At 33.1% G+C, this 18940-nt stretch overlaps 4 protein-coding genes across 5 annotated transcripts; 3 read left to right on the top strand and 1 right to left on the bottom strand.

Moving 5' to 3' along the window:
- Window positions 1–1439: 1439 nt before the first annotated feature.
- Window positions 1440–3140, top strand: LOC126867186 (acanthoscurrin-1-like). Its single transcript, XM_050621430.1, has 3 exons — window positions 1440–1776; window positions 2150–2282; window positions 2467–3140. Exons 1-3 carry the CDS (start codon window positions 1765–1767, stop codon window positions 2610–2612), a joined length of 291 nt encoding a protein of 96 aa, XP_050477387.1. The 5' UTR covers window positions 1440–1764; the 3' UTR covers window positions 2613–3140.
- Window positions 2989–8317, top strand: LOC126867185 (40S ribosomal protein S12, mitochondrial). Its single transcript, XM_050621428.1, has 5 exons — window positions 2989–3137; window positions 3426–3473; window positions 3594–3641; window positions 7310–7528; window positions 8076–8317. The coding sequence occupies exons 1-5, from the start codon at window positions 3074–3076 to the stop codon at window positions 8207–8209; spliced, it is 513 nt and encodes a 170-aa protein (XP_050477385.1). The 5' UTR covers window positions 2989–3073; the 3' UTR covers window positions 8210–8317.
- A 6708-nt stretch (window positions 8318–15025) lies between these two features.
- Window positions 15026–18825, bottom strand: LOC126867184 (zinc finger protein 511). 2 transcript variants are annotated; one of them, XM_050621427.1, is made up of 4 exons: window positions 18524–18825; window positions 18234–18435; window positions 17826–18163; window positions 15026–15972 (listed from the first exon to the last, which is right to left on the bottom strand). In XM_050621427.1, exons 1-4 carry the CDS (start codon window positions 18661–18663, stop codon window positions 15903–15905), a joined length of 750 nt encoding a protein of 249 aa, XP_050477384.1. In that variant the 5' UTR covers window positions 18664–18825; the 3' UTR covers window positions 15026–15902. The 2 variants fall into 2 exon arrangements, with proteins under 2 accessions (XP_050477384.1, XP_050477383.1); XM_050621426.1 differs by lacking the exon at window positions 15026–15972 and having other exon boundaries at window positions 17347–18163; window positions 18524–18824.
- Window positions 15986–17137, top strand: LOC126867183 (transcription factor VBP-like). Its single transcript, XM_050621425.1, has one exon. It carries the CDS (start codon window positions 16166–16168, stop codon window positions 17090–17092), a length of 927 nt encoding a protein of 308 aa, XP_050477382.1. The 5' UTR covers window positions 15986–16165; the 3' UTR covers window positions 17093–17137.
- Window positions 18826–18940: the final 115 nt, after the last annotated feature.

Below are 18940 nucleotides of genomic sequence, written 5' to 3'. Positions count from 1 at the left end.
CTCTAGAGTTGAGTCACATGATATTAAAACCGGCGATGCATATTGGGCGAGCCATTAATCAATCAGAAAATATTGCATGGAATCGTTCTGACGGCAAATATTTATTGCATTTTGAAAGTTGTTTACAAAACTTTGAATAATGAAACTTTTCCTTTTCATTAGGTATTCTATTCTCTATTTGAAAAATCGTCCTCTCTTATATTGAAATTCAAATATATATTTCGATGAATTTAGGGGATCATTTTAATAATTATTTTCTGAAGTTATGATATAATATAGGTGCAACTGGAAATCACGAATTCATTCATCAATGTCCTTTCGTGATATTGAAATGGACCATGTCTGAGATCCTAATAGTGCTTTTAGATGGCATCCTATATATTAAATCGCTAGCGCTTCTGCATGATGATATACGGGTTCGAATTTCAATTTACGAAAATATGTTTGAACAGTATAAACTTGTTCTTACCATAATCCTTACAATAAAGGGTATAAAAACTCATTTTATATTAGATAGTGTAAATTGTAAGAAAACGTGGCAGAAATTCATTTAAAAAGTCGTGTTAGAAGAAGGATAATCGTAACAAAGATTTCTGATTTGATGTAGGAAATATTTGCAATAATTTTTCATAGAGAGTGCAATTCTTTGATAATAAATTCAATATATAAATAATGATGTGTCACTTCAATATCCCTATTTTTCATACGCAGAATATTTAGCCCAATTCGCTGTTACTCGATGTCCCTACGCAACACTCAAGGGAGGAAGTGTAACCATAAGATGCAACATAAAAATTTGCATTCGTAGTTTTACGTAACGATGCAACCGAAAACCGTCCCCTTAGCACGTTGTAACAGTGAAAGTCACACAGTATAGATGAAATTCGAGATGCGCGGAAAATACGAGCTAACGTCTCGTATTGAAATTCTTGTTAACCGACGTGCCAACTGGATCGAGTGAGAAAGGGTCATCGTACACGCGACATGTCAAAGAAGCTCATCCACTTTTGGAGCATCCGATGCCATCCTTAAGCTAACCGTAAATATAATACTATATAACAGTAGAAGAACATGATAAGCTATCGCTTTAGTTTTTACGAGAGTATTTTACAGTTGGGTACTTTGTCGTACGTGTTATCAAACTTGTCTGAATACATTTATTCCACTCTTCCCGTAATTTTAAAAATATTACCTGTCATAATATTTTATAATAATAGTAATAATAATAATAGCACGTGGTACTAGGCATACGAGAAGTTTACTCGGGAAAGGAAAATAATAAACGTAACACTTGGCGATTTCTTTAATTAAAAATTCGTGTGCGCAAGAGAACCTGTATACGTTACTGTCTAAGTTTGGTGGTAACGACTGCTTGAATTTCGAGCGGTCAAACCGATTTCAAAACCAGGAAGAGTAACAAATCTATTCCTTTCGCGTATGAATGACGATTTCGTTATGATATCTATTACTAATCTTCACAATTGACCTATTTTATTCCAACCGAATTGACGGTACCGTGCGGCTAATATCATCGCGGTGGCTGGTAGCCTCGCGTTGAAAAATTTTCGTGACAAGACAGCGACGGGAAAACAACGTATTAGAAAGGCGTGTAGACAAGTGCGCACACACGCGTAATTCAACTTCGCCGGGATGCGATACCGCAAGAAAAAGGCTCGAATAGTATAAAAGGGGTGTATTCTATCCGACCTGCATCAGTTTCAGTCGCGAACCAACCGTCGCTACACATTACATTGCACTAGCAACATGAAATTTCTCGTGAGTAATTCCTTTGAAGTTGTACTCTTTATCTTTTTATACTACCTATTCATAATAATGTTAAATTACTGCTTCGCTTTAATTAGTGGTTAAATGTATATGGTACTTACACGATGTTAACAAATAAGGGTCTAATACCTGGAATTTACCCTAATACCTTGAATTACTCATTGAAAGCAGCAAGAAATATTTGATTGGTATTAAACATAATTAAACAAAGCTATTAACTAACAAAATTACATTTTCGAAGGAAAGCATAATTTTATATTTTACGAGGAAGTGTTAGGTGTTTACGTCGAAGTATATAGGCTAGACTAGTATTACGAAGTATACTTGCAAGATTATCACATACAAGTTAACTTTCTATTTTCAGATTGTTCTTGCTATCTTCGCTTTGGCATCTCCCTTGTATGCCCAATCTGAGGAAAAGGTAATCGAGAAGAGAGGCATCAGCTATGGTTTGGGAGGTGGCTTAGGTCATGGAGGTGGCTTAGGTCATGGAGGAGGTGACGATACAGAAAATTTTACTCTAATCTTATATATTCTAATTTCTGCAAGGGCTACTCCTGTTCTCTAAACAATAGGATGTGTTTGATAATTCCTATATTTATATTATAAAGATGATCTATGACTTGTAACTTGTCAGTTTACTAATATGACAAAAAATTCTTTTTATTTTTTTACTTACAGGACTTAGTAGTGTATCATACAGCGTTCCGGTAGTCACCAAAAGCATCCGTATCTCTAGCGGTGGATTTGGAGGATATGGTCTTGGAGGACATGGTCTTGGAGGACATGGTCTTGGAGGACTCTCCAGAGGACACGGTGGATGGTGAAAAAGCCAGTGTTAACTGGCTGATCTGATTTCTGATCTTATGGTATTGCGTCTTTTCACATATTTTATGGCGAAAGGAGCTTTTGTACTGCAAACCATAAAATAAATTTTTAATAATTTTGTAATCAGTGTTATTACTGTTTCCCTGTTATACCCCACACGCTATATGTAATTAACCGTTAAGTAAAATTTTGAATATATATCATAACCTACTTTAATAAAATTAATTTTAAGATTCTTGAAGCTTTAACGAAAGAGTTGATTATTTTTATTAACATTTTTAATGAACAGTCATAGGGTTCGTGTCCCAGATAAAGATAATGTAGAAATGGGTTTTATCTATCCTCACTCTGGTGACGTAACGAGATTCGATGTTTTGTCGCTAGATAGAATTGTAAGAGTGTAGATGCAAAGTTGTATTTTATAAATTTGTGTGGTTATCAATTAAAAGTTAGAACAATCATGAATTCCTTAGTAAGAAGTATGGTGAGCGGAGCTACATCTTGTCTTACAAGTTCCACCGTAGGTACGATTACTATATCAGAGAATTAACTTAACCTAACCTAACCTCTAACCTAAATTATCCAAGTAAAAAATATCACAATTTTTGTTTACCAATAATAATTCACATTTTTTTATGACCCTAATTTTATATACATACCATAAATATTATTTAAAAGTAATTAGTTCCTGTTGTCAGAAATAAATCCTTGTATCACTTCAAATTATCAATTTTTGCTTGCTATTTTAGCGTATTTTTTAATAAATATTAATTTTATACATGATTTTAATGGAAAATATATTTGTTTCACAGCTAACAAACTACAGTTAACTAGATTATGTGCAAATCCTGGAATTCAAGGTATTATTCCCCTAATTAACAGAGTTCTAAGTATATATTATAAGGCTATGATTGGGAAAAATTAATTTAGAACATAATTTATTGTAATAACATAAAAATAATATTCTTGTTTCTGAATAGGAAATGTGCTGACTACTGCTAACTCATATATTGGAAGCTTGATACAAGGTAAGCTATATTTTATAAATCAAAGACAATATTACATATATAATATATCGCAGAATAAGATATCTATCAATTAATAAGAACTTAGTAATCTCTCAATTTCAATTTCCTACTAAATAAAAAATTTCTATTAATAGCTGTTAGTAAAAGAATTCGTAATCATACTGTAAGCAAATATCAAAACCCTAAATATTCAACAAAAATAATTGAAACGCTCGGAAAAATACAGAAGTTTTTCAAAATATCGATGAAAAAGGCTTTGCTTGAAGCAAACCAAAACCAGCATTGACCCATTTACGTGAAATCGTGTGAAGGTCCATCGGTATTATTTGCACTTTCCATAAGTGTAACCAGGCCAGACAATTTCATAGGAATTCGAGTGACATCTCGAATTTCCGTAAGCCTTTCCAAAAGATCGGTATCTCCGTTTTCTCAACGGAGTAAATGCAGTAAAAGGGGTGGTCGACCTAAAAAGGGACCACGATTTTCTTCCCTTATTCTTCGTCCGCGAAAAAGCGCGTGGCATGCAAAAGCACACGCAGCGCTTTACCTCTTTGATGCCTACAAATAGAAAGAAGAGACATCTCAAAATGCAGAAAGGGATCCGGCTACTACACAAGAAAGGACACGAATGAGAGAAAGTAAGCTTTTCCTCGGCCAACAGCGAAAATCGCTGGGAATCGGAGGGGTGACGTGTCCATTTGTTGTTGACCAGTTGTCAGATGTGATCCTGTGAAGGATGCAGCCTGCAGTAAGACTGTTATCCGCATTTTCCCAGTTTTCGCGACGATACAATGGACCATTCGTGGGATAGTTTCGTTCTCGACAATTAGGAACGGATGTTATCATTGGACATATTTTTATTTTTTTTAAATCATTGCATGCAATATTATCTTTTTAAATATCGTTGTATATGTTATATAGATTATTATCATCGTATTCATCTTCTTCCATTTTGGGTGCAATTTTCCATTTTTCAATTTCCTTACTAAATTTGTATTTCTATGATAAATGCAAAACTATAACTATAAAATTTGCAAACTGTGGTAAAAAATTACTCGTACAATTATAAGTATGCTTTAGTTTACTCAATACAAACATCATGAACAAACTATTACAATTTCTACAATATTCTTCATTAATTTTATTAAACATTCTCACGTTTCACTATCTTTCTTCCTTTTCTAATATAAAAAACGTCTTTCTATTCACTTTTCACTGTTTTCCTTTTTTCCATAAATGAATGAGATCCTTAATTCAAACTAAACTTGAGACTCGACTAATCCCAATATTTCCAGATTATGGACAATGTTTGTTTTCCGAGCAAGGCCTTCTTATTAGCTTCCAATTACACCAGTTGTTTATTTCATTCACTAAACAGTCGCAACCGGAAAGATAAGCCTCGAATTTAGCGAGTGATAGATTCTTGGCACCGTGTATGCAACAAAGGCGCAACTACGACGTTGTGAATTTTCGCAATGTAATCTTGCGTATTGATTTTCGAGAAAAAGGGTTGCCTTCCATGCATAATAGGTTCTGCTGGTCTCTTGCACTATTTAAGTCCGAGATAGGTTGGATTAGTAGCAACAGGCTTGGACATCTGTCGTGTTGGAGAACGGTGGTCAGTCAGATCTCGAAATGAACAACAATGGCACATTCTCGACTAACAGACCTTGTTAAATCGTGGACTTCCATGAACGACCAAGGAAATATCACGAAATTGTCGTGTCATCGTTGACATTTTACTTCGACTACGAATCTCTCGGATTTAAGAATGTTTTAGGCCAATTTCTTCGAATTTCTTTCTTACGACTGTGAACAACAGATTCTGCACGGTGATTTGAGAGTGTTTCGAATATTTAGAATCTTTCGTGGAAAATTGAAATGTTCGAAGTAATTATAGGGAACTTTTTATTGATATTTTATTATTGCTGCTTTCTTTGAAAAATTATAGAAGACGCTTTAACGTATCTTCTCTGTTTCTAAAGTATCTTTCACTCCTCTATGTAATTTCATAAAATGATTAAAAATTTCATAAAATGATTTTGAAGACTGGCATGCAGGTGATAATTTATTATTCATAATACTCTTCTATTTTAAAGTATTTTCGCCTTCTGATATGAATTTTTTCCAACAAATTGTCTATTATCTCCAGGCAACATTAATTGCGTGTTAGCCTATAATCATTAGTCTTGTGACTGTAATTACTACTTCCATTTGCATACATACATAATATCATAACTACTCGACTTAAAGAATTAGATAAAGGAAGACAATCGAAGAATTTCATCACTATGTACTGTTCATTTTTTCCAATTTTGCAAACAGTAAATTGTTGTTCATTTTCAAATTACGCGATCTCATGGATCGTAGCGTTTTGTACAAAGATGGATGGACCTTGCGTCGTAACAATGTTTCTTAATAAGCTTATACACGCTTCAGCGAAAAAGGTCTAGACTTGGACGAGCGGCTTGCAGATGTCAAACGTCCGTCATATTTGATATTCCATCAACTCCGGCAACCCTCTTTTCCCTCGGTTCGTAAGATTATTTGCGAAAGAGTTTTCAGTTTCTCCGTACTGTTACCACGCAGTGGGTCTCCTATTTTTCCAGACTTCGTTGACAATAGCCTTGACTAGGACATGGTCATCCTTGGGGACTATTTCCTTGTCGTAATCCTTAGTCATGTTGTAGGATTTTTTTTCTCATACCATTCACGCAATTCTCGTGAAAATTGTGTCGAAATTTTTGAAAAGTTATCCCGAGAGAAATAAGGAATTATTATATGAAGACATTCAAATAATTATTCTCAAAGAAACTGCATTGAGATCTTTGTAAAACTGTCTCCAAAAAAATTTTATCGAGTATTTTGAACAATTATTTTCGAAGAAATTATGTCCAGATTTTTCTATTTCTTTTCTATTTCAGATCTTCTATTTCTTTTACATGTAAATAGTTTCTCGCGAGGCAATCATTGCTCAACGTTTCCTAATTTATCGAGATCGACAATTAGTTAAGAAGTCGTGTCTCTGGGCGTAATTTCGTCACCGAAAAGTAGGCTCGACGCTAATTGGGCCCGGTTTGTCGTTACGTAATCGAAGAATTTCCAGTGAAAATCCAATTGTACCCATTCACCGAGCAATTACTTTCCCTTTACGGCTATACATGTCTCGAAGATAAGAGAATCACGCCTGTAATTGCTTCGCAACTACTCCTTTTATTTCCCTCAGACTTTTTTGGGAACCAAGGGTGTTTCCTCGGACGACCACACGAAGCCTAATACGTCCTCTTCGTTTGGTAAATACAGGTTTTTATCTTTGAAACTTTGACAAAGGAACGCGAACGAGAGAAAGGCAAAACTGCTCAAGAAATGGGGGGAAAATAAAAGTTACGTGTTACGCTCTACAAAGTTGTTCGTAGTCACAAGCATTCGCAGATATTTCATTTTTATTCAATCAGAATATTTATTGGAAGGGAAAAGGAAAAACATACCTTAATGTAGTAAACAGTAGGAGTCTATCAATTTTTAGAATATATTGAATGAGAGAGAAATTTGTTTCATATTAATAGCTTATTTGAAAAAAAATTCTAAATTGTTTTCCTAATTTGTTATTTTTACTTTATATTTGTTTTATCAAACTCACGTTATAAGTATGTATTTAATTAAATTAGGCTTACAGATAAGATTCGGATCATCGTTAAGAAGGTTGCATCTATTTGGACCGTACAAAAAATATAAGAAGAAGAAAAATCCTTTAGATGGGAAACCATATGCAAAAGGCGTAGTCATACAAACTGTAATTCGAAAGCCAAAAAAACCTAATTCTGCGAATCGAAAATGCGTTATCGTCCGCTTATCAACCGGCAAGGAAATGGTCGCTTTTGTACCAGGTGAGTACATTTTATATTTCATATTATAGAACTACTATAGAAATATGCTAAGCACGAGAAAAAAAGATATTTATATAGCGGCACATGGCCGTAGAAAAAGCTTTAAGTTGAAATGGAAAATTCAAATCTGGCCATATTATTATGCCTTTGAATACAAACGTTGTTTTGGGTTACAAGGTGTAGAAACAAAAGAACATTGAATAGATTGTTATTGCTGTTTCTTCTAATCTTTAGCCAGAGTTACATAAAAAGGTTAACGTTTTGTGGTAACGTCCGTTGATAAAAATGTATGAACGTGCTCCCTATGATATTAGTATTATTATCCTTTCTACGATTGGTATGATAGCATTGAGCGAGCGACGATTAAACCTATACACTATCTCTATATTTGTACTTATACTTATTTTAATACATCTGACTATTACAAATTCATCCACTCGTTACTTTATTAAATACACCTACACGTTATAACCACTTCATTAAATATAATACATCCTAATCATTTTATATATCAATATTACAATAATTATGTTTCTTATTGTTTTAGGCGAGGGCCACAATCTTCAAGAGCATAACGTCGTTCTGTGTCGGCCAGGAAAGATAAAGGATACTCCAGGTGTTAAAATCAGATGCGTTCGCGGCAAGTATGATCTACCTCACGTAATAAAGAAAACTGCTTAGTTACACAATTTATCGCAACTTTTGTAAAAATCTTCTCCTTCTATATTATACTATATAATATGTGATAGTGTACAATGAATGATAATTAAAATAAGCTTTTGCAGTTAATTTAAAACAACAATTTAATTTGATTTATAATTAAAGATCACAGACGAGAAACATGCCAACTCCATTTTTATTGATTTTCTGATTTGTATGCAATTTGGTTAACAAACAAGAATAGTTTAATGAAACATATTTAAAATATTTTATAAAAAAAAAAATAAGAAATGCATTATCATATTTTCCTGCTGTGATATCAATCCTAATTCCAATTACAGATAGTTATCAAACAGATATCGTAAAAATTTTCCTGATACTGTCACGAATTCAATCGAACAAAGACAGAAAGGGTTCGTCGAGATCAGGGTTTTAGAATCTAGCGGCCCACAAATTGTGGCCTTTTGACACACATTTTCGAGTGCCGTTCCTTACCGTACGTTTACCGTTAGCTGAACCATGCGCCGTCCTAGGAGATGGGCGAACACCAACACAATGTATATTCTCCTATATCGACATGTCACAATGCGGAAAGAAGGGTCGTAGCACAGTTCCCTTCTTTCCACGTTATTACGGAAGGGTTGGTCTGCTCTTGCATCTGCACCCTGCACCACCCACGCGGCCACTGGCTATTGGCCACATGACATGCTGACCAACATCCCGGTATTTTCAAAAGAATGGTTCTCAACTTTGCCTCGCCTCAAATAGTCACCAGGAAAATATACTCTTTCTCATCTTGTCGATAAACGCAAGTGGTAGGCGTTACACGATTATGAATATATATTTGTGATAATATTATTGGACATAAATATGAGACTTTTTTATAAAATAAGATTAGATTGGGAAAGAAATATACTACAAGAATGGAAGAGTAAATGAAATGAGAACCTGAACAATGGTCAACGATTGAAGGGGTTGACGATGGTGCAGTATGGATCCTAGATTCATTTCCCATGTATGATTCGTTCTTCGGCAATGTGAAAGAACACGAAGACCTAGTTGAGCTTCTAGCATGTTAACCTTGCTATTTTTTCTAGACCCGTATATCCCAAAACATAAATAATTTTTAAATATTTAGTTTTAGCATTCTATATAGTTTTACAATCTTCTGTGAACTCTAAGCTTTTTATGAGTAGATTATCCCAAAAAGAAGGTACCTGAAGAAGAAGTGAAGAAAACGGCAGGCTAAAAAAAAATGCGTGGAAAGCTAATTAAAACCTAAACCGGCAACAAATATCTTAAATATAACCGAAGGACTTCGTAAAAGTACAGTTCTTACCTAATAGGTAATTTTATATTATATAAAACTAATAAAAACTACTCTGCAAATATTCGAAAGGAACAAGCTATCGTAAAAAATAAAAAATGACAGGTTATTACTTTAATCTGTACACTAAAAACCCTGAAGGTAGTGAGAAGTGTATTTTTGCTGCGTAAAGGTGCTATTAGGTAATTTGAACCGTTTTCACAGTTAGACGATGTTAATTCATTGCGATGTAATCGAGTTTTCAAATTCTTACAGTTTTTCTCTTCGCTTCGTTATGAGGCAACTCTACAAAATATAGTAAAAACAAATTACATCATTATATTTTTGATGATGTCGTTATGAAATCGTATGCAGGTAATCCAAAGTTTCATTGTGTAATTTGCGTCTACCTAGCTCTAATACAAGAAAAAATTCCTTATTACCATTTGGTAATAGTTAGCCCTTCGTTTCATATCGTGAAATCCGTTTTGTTATTTTTGTAACCATATCAATTGATTTATAGCTATTAGTAATAATTATGCATTTTTTGTCACTTGCGAAATGTCCTGATAAATCTCTTTTTAATCATTCTTTTTTCTGTTAAAAAATTGGAAAGTATTTGCCAGGTTGATGGAACCCAGGTCTTAGACAGAGAAAGTATGGAAAGAATGTTACTAGTTTATAAAAGCTTATGGAATGGGGAAGGGGGGGAGCGATGATCTTCGTAAGAGCGTAAACAATACACGAATATTATTACGACAGCGTTATTTTTTCGAAGGCTTCTTAAATAAATAGCATGTAAACCTTTTTGACCTTTTCTCTTTCTAGAAATAGAGAGACATTCAAATCTTTTTTGTTTGTAATTGTACAGCTTAGTAATGAGATACCGACCGATCTGTTCGTAAATGTTTCTGTCCTCGAATACCTTGTTTACTATTATTATTATACTTACTATTACTCAACTAATCTTGCAATCGGTGGATATTTCCATACTTACATTTTATAAAAATTACTACCGTATACATCGTAAAAAATAATGTTGTAATGAAATATAAGTTTGAGGGACTGATAAAGTTTATTAGAGAAAGAAGAACTGTTTTTAATCCTCCTATAACAAAAACTTTGTTCCACCTACAAGCTAGTTTCTCAAACATTTGCTCAAACTCGGGCGCCCCTTGTCGTAAATAAGACGTATTGGTAATGTGTTTATAGCGAAGGCTATTCATCTGAAGCCATCTCTGAAAGGAGACTACTTGGTCGATGAATAAAATTCCTTGTAGAAGAATCTGCCCAAAGGCGTGTCTCGTGATACAGTGAGAACGAAATGCAAAAGCTTTCGTGGAAAGAAAAGAGTTCTCGCGGAGGAAGGAGACGTGCCGAGGACCGGATGCAAGCAAATCTTGAAAGTCTGTTGGCTAAACTTGGTCGGTGGTCCGACCGCAAGATAAATTGAGAAGTAATTATTGCGAACGACATTTACCGCATACATCTTCATGCATCTCTCTTCTCAAAAAGCTTTGGTGTCGAATACTATTAAAAGGACTAATGTCTGTTCGAGAACGAAGTCACACCCTGAAATCTCCTACCGAGAGGATTGTAAATTTCTTCAAGATTCTTAATAAGTCGAGATATTTCCCATACAAAAAAGAAAAAAACCGAAAAAGTAATCGTTATATATATATTCTCGTTCTATATTTATATAAAAAATTAATAATAATCTTGATTCAAATATAAGATGAAATATCTATTAATAAATTTTTTATAATTTTTAAAGTAATATATAACATATATGAATAAATAAAAACTGAATAGGAATAAAATTTGCATTATATGTAACATAAATATGTGATAACATATGTAATATAAACGTTTATGGTAAAAGCTTCTTTCGAAACAATTGTATTCGGTGGATAAGATCCTTAATGTCTAATTCTGAACTTACTTCATATGCAATCCTTCGAAGAACATGCGAAAGTACACTCTTATAGACAATTTTCGACTATTCTTAGTAACTTTATTAAAATAGCATCGTTTTATAGAGTTGACGATGAGGTGCATAGGGTTGAATATAATCTTGAACATTCCTCGTGCGATATTGTACCCTTCTTAAAAATTAGCAAGCTTGACACTTTTAACGAGCGGTATATACATGAAATATGAAATATCTTATTGCATTTTATTGGATACCTATATCTTTTACCTGCTAATATTACTTCTTCTACTTCTATTACGTAATATAATATTATATATTACTTATATGTACCTCTTCTACAATATTGTATTGGGTATTATTCAACGAAAAACAAATACAATCAAAAACATCACGTAAATCCGATTCTAAGAACTATTATCATTGTGAAACATCATGGTCCTCATAAATCTGAAAAATCTGTGTGAAAGTTACAACCATACCAATTTGTGTTCAAAGATTATAATTGTCTGGTTTATCAGAAGCTTTCTACTAGCTATTTGTGTTATCTACTAGTACATACGAACAACCGGACCATAGCTATTGATAATCTGATGATTGTGTAATTGATGTGCCCACGAGCGATTTAGAACGTTTAACCGCGGAAACTCACGTAGACCGTGAATTTACTGATTCTAGACATTAGCACAAATTTATTAATGTAATTGCTTTAAGTGAACGAATTTGAAGTAAAAAGTTATAAAACTAAAATAAATCATAGGAAAATTGAGTCATTCATATTCAAGTATTACTTTTACATTGTCTGAGGCTTCCAAAAAATTTGAAGAAACTTCTGAGGTACTCCATTATACAATCTTTCATTAAGTCAAATGTTTAAAAAACTTCGAAGAAAAAAGATTCAAGACTAAAGGTTGGACTACTGGCTTATGGACCGCTCCGTTTGCTCACGAAGTATTGAAAGGAAATATCATAGAGGAACAGAATCATAAAGAAGTAAAAACATCAAAATAGAATATTATCCGTAATAAATATAATTTACATCCGAATTTAACAGAAACAATGAAGCTAAATCTATTAAAAAGAAATCTTTGGAATATCATCCTCTCCTTTTATATTACTTTTACACTTTACTTTTACCTGTTTTTGTCCGATGATCGATATATCTACTACATGAATTGAAAAATTTGTATTTCATTCCTTGTTCGTTCGATTCTCCTTACACGAAAACTGATTACTCACAGCGGGACTATTTAAAAAACGTCAACGATGCCGGTGAATTGAGACATTTTCCACATCGAATCATGGCGAAAATTTTGCATCGACATACCGTTATAGGGTTTATATACGTTTCGGTGCGGTAGGAGCAGATGCAAATACGGGGATCCATTCATCTGTCGTCGGATGATGGCTACAGAAAATATCGCAAATAACGGGTTGCAGTTGCTCCTGCACCATAGAAATGTGGGTTATGTGGCCAAAAGAGCAAAAATTTGTATACGAGAAAGGAGGCGGTGCAGTGAATTGATCGCTAGGATGCTTTTCCATGGACGGCACGTCATTTTAACGGGGATATGAAATGGAGGACTAAATTTGGCGTGATCTTGGGACCAAGACATAATGAGACGTCTACGCTACCGAGCATAACTGGACACCTTCGTTGTCCATCATCTTTTCCCTATTTTTCTCACACTCGAATTTCTATGAATTTTCTTGGGAATTCGGAAGAAAAGAGAGCAGAGAAATCTTTCAAAAACAATTGACAAGCTTACAATGCATGCTGATCTATTCTACATATTAAAAAACGAAAAAAAAAAAGATGATTATGTTACAACTTACTTTGGAACTTACAATTATTTATGCCATTTTCTTATAAAGGAGGTAAATTATTTATTTTTAGAGAAATTTCTTATTCTAATGATTAAGATAGAAGGTAATAATTATTATCAATAGATAGGATAGTACAATAATAAGCAATACAATAGTGCAATGAAGAAGAGTAAAATGATATAGTGACAATCGAAGGAATGAAGGTTTGTTAAATATGAAATATGAATGAAAAAAGTATAACTTTCAAGTCATATGGCATTGTAGAGCCTTAAATATGAATTTACAAAAAATGAAATTAATCATTATAGTTTTGTAATAAATTCTTGCCAGAAATATAATTTGTGCAATCCAATCACTTTTTAGTATGATATAAACTTAAGTAATTTTTAAAGTTAAGTAATTTTCAATGACATACTGTAAATGTTTATGTTCATCGTCTTAAGTAGAGCTCAGTTAGTCTTATGACAATATGTGTAAATTAAAAATATTAAAAGACATTAAATTTCCAACAGATTTCCTCAACGATTCTCTCGATGCTATTCTCAAAGAATCCCGTTCTACCTAAGAGACAGTGAAATCCATCAAAGAAAGAAACGCTACGGGAGGCTCAAATGAAAATTGAAGTAACGATTAACTAATGAACTTACATAGTCAGCCATAAAACTGAACCATTAATCAACACGAGTCGAAGAAAAGAGTAGGTTCATCTTCCGGTGACACGCTCTGAAAACTGCCATATGTTGTCCAATCCTAACGAGCCACCAGGACCAAAGAAATCCATCACATATAAAAAACAATCATCGTCAAGTACAGACCTTTTCCTCATTTTTCTTTGACACACAAATTTCGAGCAAATTTCTCTTAGTCGCAACACTTTCACCAGTTAATTTATGAGCACTTTATGCAAATTCCGCGATTTTCTTTCAGTAGTAGCGATCATAAATCATGCAGTACAAAGCAGAAACAAAAATCACTACAAAATATTACGGAAAATAGTCAAGGAAAGGCTCACGAAAGGGTTATGCATAGTAATTCTATACACACTATTTGTACGGGTAAGCATTACACGAAAAGATGCCTCAGGTCTGCCAGTTGAGGGTCACCCTTGCAGCTACCGATCGTCGAAACACTTAACCCTTTGACGAACTAGTTGTTAGAAACAGAATATGGTCCCTGACGTCATACAGGATTTGAGAGAAAAGGTTCAATTGGTACTTGGAGTTTCCAAAATCCTCGTTAGGTAAGAGCTAATTCAGTGCCTGGATTAATTTAACGAGGTTCCATTCCTATTCCGAATACTTACCGCTGTAATTTATTTTGTGTACAACGACAGGCAACGGCAGGTAGGGTGGTAACTAATTACAAAAGTGTCGTAAATATCGACATAACTTTTGATTTTATAGGATGTCCAGTACTTTCCAGGATTATACTGGTTAACTCGACGTAATAAACGAAAGAAGATTTACTTATTTGAAGGAAGACTTATGTAATTTTTGTATTTAAAGTTCGATTAATCCTCACCTTAATTTCTTTTTTTTTATGTAGAAGTGTTTTTCTTTTTTAAATATATTTAATGCGTGATTTTCATTGTATGAATTGGTTTTGAACGACAGAAGATTTATAATGGAAAGAAATAGAAAGATAACAAGGTATAATAGAGGTAATAGAAGTACTAAGAAATAATCAGGAAATAGGTTAATACATGAACAACAAAATGAAGAAATAACTAACAAATCTAAAAAAATGAATAAATAATTAATAAATCCAATTACTATAAAAATAAATTCCCTTGTAAGATCCTTTTATTACAAGATATACTATATAAACCCAACAAAATACATATACAATCAATTACTCGATCATAGATAACCCAACTCATTTTCTTACGTACGCGATTACGTAGTCGTAATCATGTGAACGTGTCGTCCTATAAACATTTCGGGATTAGGTAGTGGCGAACGCGTGCCAGTCAGACCCCAGCATTGTGGTCATCAGGATTGTCGTTCCCTACCATTTTCTAAGGGATTCTCTCCTACCCCAAGTTCTTACAAGGGTTGGGCACTATATAAGCGAAACTGCACCCCCTCTCGTTCTAAACGGTTTTGAAGAACCGTCGTGAGAGCACATTTTACCAAAAAATCGATTCTGGAAATTCGTTAAAAAACTATTTTAGTTTCGAATAATTACTGCGTGAAGATCTTCAAGAAAACGTGCACGATTTGGAACTACGATAGAGTGATATTGTTGTGATACATTAGTGACCGGTGCGTGACCTCGGATTAACTATTAAGTAAGACACATGTTCTATGTTAATTGATAAACATAAAAGAATTCCAAACTTTCGTAATTAACGGATACACTAATGTCTATTCGACGACACGTTGTCTATATTTCGATTTCTCGTCAAATTAACTGTATTCCTCGTTAGACAAATTATACTTCGATTTCGTATAATGTAAATATTGGCTGATTTATCTTGGAACACGTCGAAATAACAAATGTTATTTAACTACAAATTAATGTTTTGACTTCATTAACGTAATATTCTTACTCCTCAAAATATCGAGATATAATTTGTTACACTCGCTTCCCGTTAGTTTCCCACGTTTTCAAACGATTGTTATCATTAATTCGAGCACGTGAATCTCTATTTAACCGCTACACATTTCATTTTTGTGACTGCCACGTGTAGTAATGTATAATTGATACATATTTGGAGAACTGAAAGAATTGAAAGTTAAAAAGTATCCATTTATATCATTATCTATTTATTATTATTTTCATTTTTAAAACGCTCGGAGGATAACCAGTAAATATACAATACTTTTCAAAACATAACAAACAAGTATTTGCATTTGCATGAAAAACGTTCACAGAAATGTTTTTTTCTTTTCATTCAAACTTTTCGTTTTAGATGATGATAAACTGCAGAATGAATCCCTTTTTCCAAACGGTGGTGGATAATGTACAAGCAAAAGAATGCACTTCTAACGAAGATACTAGCATGCAATCTTCTGACTCGATACTAGACTTGTCTTTTAAGAAAGCAACAATCTCGAAGGAGTCAGAAAATTTTAGTTTACATTCAAACTCACTCGAAACAAACACAACGCAACAAGATCAAGTTGAGCGTTCTTCAAAAACTGAAAGGAGTCCTTTGGAGGTTCAAAAATTTATAATAACGCCACCTTCCGAATGTGAATCATCGAAAAAAATTGAACACGAGCCAGCTCACAATCTTACGGACGCGCCATTGCAAAATGGTGGTTTTTCCACTTCGCAAATGGACATTTCGATTCCATTCATTCCTACTATATTGTCAACATTATTGAATCCAAATAATGAAACTATTAATTCAAAGCAATTTTTTAGCCCCCCCACCACGTTGATTGCAGATTCTAACAAAAATTCGTTATACAATTTGCCTATAGATATTGCAAAAAATACAAGACCGTTTAAGGCTTATCCAAAAGATCCATTATCGCTCACTATAGGAGGAACCGAATTAGTGTACGATCTAGAATCCAGCGAAGCTTATTCGGAGTTTCGAAAGCGAATGCTGGAAACGATGAAACAATCGAACGAAGGCATGATAACAAAGATGAGAAAAGTCACGAAAAGTCCTGTGCCAACGAGCACTGTTGATGAGAAAGATGCAGCTTATAGAGAAAGAAGAAGAAAGAATAACGAAGCCGCAAAACGCTCTAGGGACGCACGAAGAGCCAAGGAAGATGAGATTGCTATCAGGGCAGCTTTTTTAGAACACGAAAATAAGAGACTTAAATATGAACTTTCAGTACTTAAAAACGAAACAGCCAAGTTAATGGCTTATTTGACCTAGGCTACTTTTATATTAGTCGTCAATAATAAAAAAAAAAAAAAAGAATATGCAAAGATTCTGCACAAAATTTGTCTAATATGCTATAAGTATCATGTTTTCTGTAATCGTTAGCATAATTTAATAGTTTAAATTCGCCTAGATTTCGCCTTTAGTATTTGATATATAGCAACAGAAATATTATTTCGACAATATATACAGTCATATATATAACAAATATAGTGTAAGGATTTAGAAGGAATATAAGTATACAAATATACATTTTATATATTTTATATTATATAAATATGCTTACTGTTATAATGCCATTTCCAAGATAATGACAATTGTGCTAGGTAGGATGTCTGATAATTTTGCCCAAAATTTTTTTATATACAATTTATTGCAAAAGGTATTCTATATGTAGTAAGCGACTCGGAATAAATAAACTTAGAGGTTTATTTATATATTAAGCAACAAGACTAAAAGTGCAGATATGTAAATAGAAGAGAGGATAAGATAGGAGATACGTGGCATAATGAAATAAATTTTCTAAGGTTCATTGTACATACAAAGATTGTTATGATATTTAAATTATATTTATGATAAAAAAAACATTAAACCAAAGTTATACATTATTTTCAACTATGTATTTGGTAATGTATTAGCCAAGTCCATCATACATCCTGTTTCAAGCACATCTTTTTCACCAGATTGATTTTTAGTAAGTATTTTTGAATATGATTTATGTACTTGCCTAGGGATAAAAAGTAGCGAAGTAGCTCCTGCATTATTATTTGAAGCGTTTAATTGACTTTCACAGATAATGACATTTGTCGAGGTTGTAGTTTTTGCTGTAGCTATAAACATTTTAGATTTTTGATTTTTATTTAACTGTATTTTTCTTGACTTGGATTCCTTCCGCTTTGGCTCTGGTTCATCAATATCCATTTTATCTTTTGATTTATCTCTTACGCAATGTGGAGTATTATCAAATCTAAAATTCTTTGGATATTTGTGCACGCTAACACAATGATCTCTTCTTTCAAATGAAGTATTAAATTTTAAATCACACTCAGAAACATAACATTGATACTAAAAGATATTATTAATATTAACAAACAGTATGATATACAGTATATTGAAATAAAATGATTATAAATACCATTGGCTGTTTCGTTGATAAAACTTGGAAAAAGCTATCATGGGTTTCTTGAATATGAATATCTAAGAATCTAGGATTTGGTAGACATTTGTTGCATTCTGCACAAACATATCGATGATTGCTATTGTAGTGCATCTCAAAATCAATTAATTTATTGAATGTTGCTTTACAACCAGTAATGTAACAAGAGAATTCTTTTATACTGAAATTGATAAATTATTTTATTAAAATCAGTTATTTGTAGGTTATGCACAATGATAAATGTTTATATAAAAGAAATCTTTATTTACATATCATGACATAGTTCTTCATCATCCTCAACAGTAACACCTTTTCGTTGAAAAATCTTGCAAATTCTGTATGAATCTTCGAAAAATGGATCATCAATAGATCTTAACCCTACGCCTATATTTTGTAAGAATTTCTCCATCCTTGTAATATTCTAATTGTCAAATTTTAAAAAAGATATTACAATCTGCAATATTTAATTATTTAATGTTATACGTTGTATTTTTGTTCAATAATTTATTCTTTAAACCACCAAACAGTTTTAACATAGTAACAACACAACGACAGCATTGCACTCTAATGGCGCAATATTTGAATGGAACTTGGTGATTCATCTCGATATTCAGTTCGATAATTTCGTTCGATAATTCTACATATTTCGATTATCGAAAGCAAAATTTCAGTTTCATTGTATCAAA

This window comes from Bombus huntii, chromosome 6 (assembly GCF_024542735.1).
Source record: "Bombus huntii isolate Logan2020A chromosome 6, iyBomHunt1.1, whole genome shotgun sequence".
NCBI classification, from domain to species: Eukaryota; Metazoa; Arthropoda; class Insecta; order Hymenoptera; family Apidae; genus Bombus; species Bombus huntii.
The sequence above is the reverse complement of the archived record's forward strand: the minus strand, read 5'-3'. Positions and strand labels throughout refer to the sequence as shown.

Coding starts and splice junctions, on each gene's coding strand:
- LOC126867185 (XM_050621428.1), top strand. CDS start 3,074: ATGAATTCCTTAGTAAGAAGTATGGTGAGCGGAGCTACATCTTGTCTT. Junction 3,138..3,425: donor TCTTACAAGTTCCACCGTAG/GTACGATTACTA, acceptor TTTGTTTCACAG/CTAACAAACTACAGTTAACT. Junction 3,474..3,593: donor TGCAAATCCTGGAATTCAAG/GTATTATTCCCC, acceptor GTTTCTGAATAG/GAAATGTGCTGACTACTGCT.
- LOC126867184 (XM_050621426.1), bottom strand. CDS start 18,663: ATGGAGAAATTCTTACAAAATATAGGCGTAGGGTTAAGATCTATTGAT. Junction 18,436..18,523: donor GAAGAACTATGTCATGATAT/GTAAATAAAGAT, acceptor TATCAATTTCAG/TATAAAAGAATTCTCTTGTT. Junction 18,164..18,233: donor TATCAACGAAACAGCCAATG/GTATTTATAATC, acceptor AATATCTTTTAG/TATCAATGTTATGTTTCTGA.
- LOC126867183 (XM_050621425.1), top strand. CDS start 16,166: ATGATGATAAACTGCAGAATGAATCCCTTTTTCCAAACGGTGGTGGAT.
- LOC126867186 (XM_050621430.1), top strand. Junction 2,283..2,466: donor TGGCTTAGGTCATGGAGGAG/GTGACGATACAG, acceptor TTTTACTTACAG/GACTTAGTAGTGTATCATAC.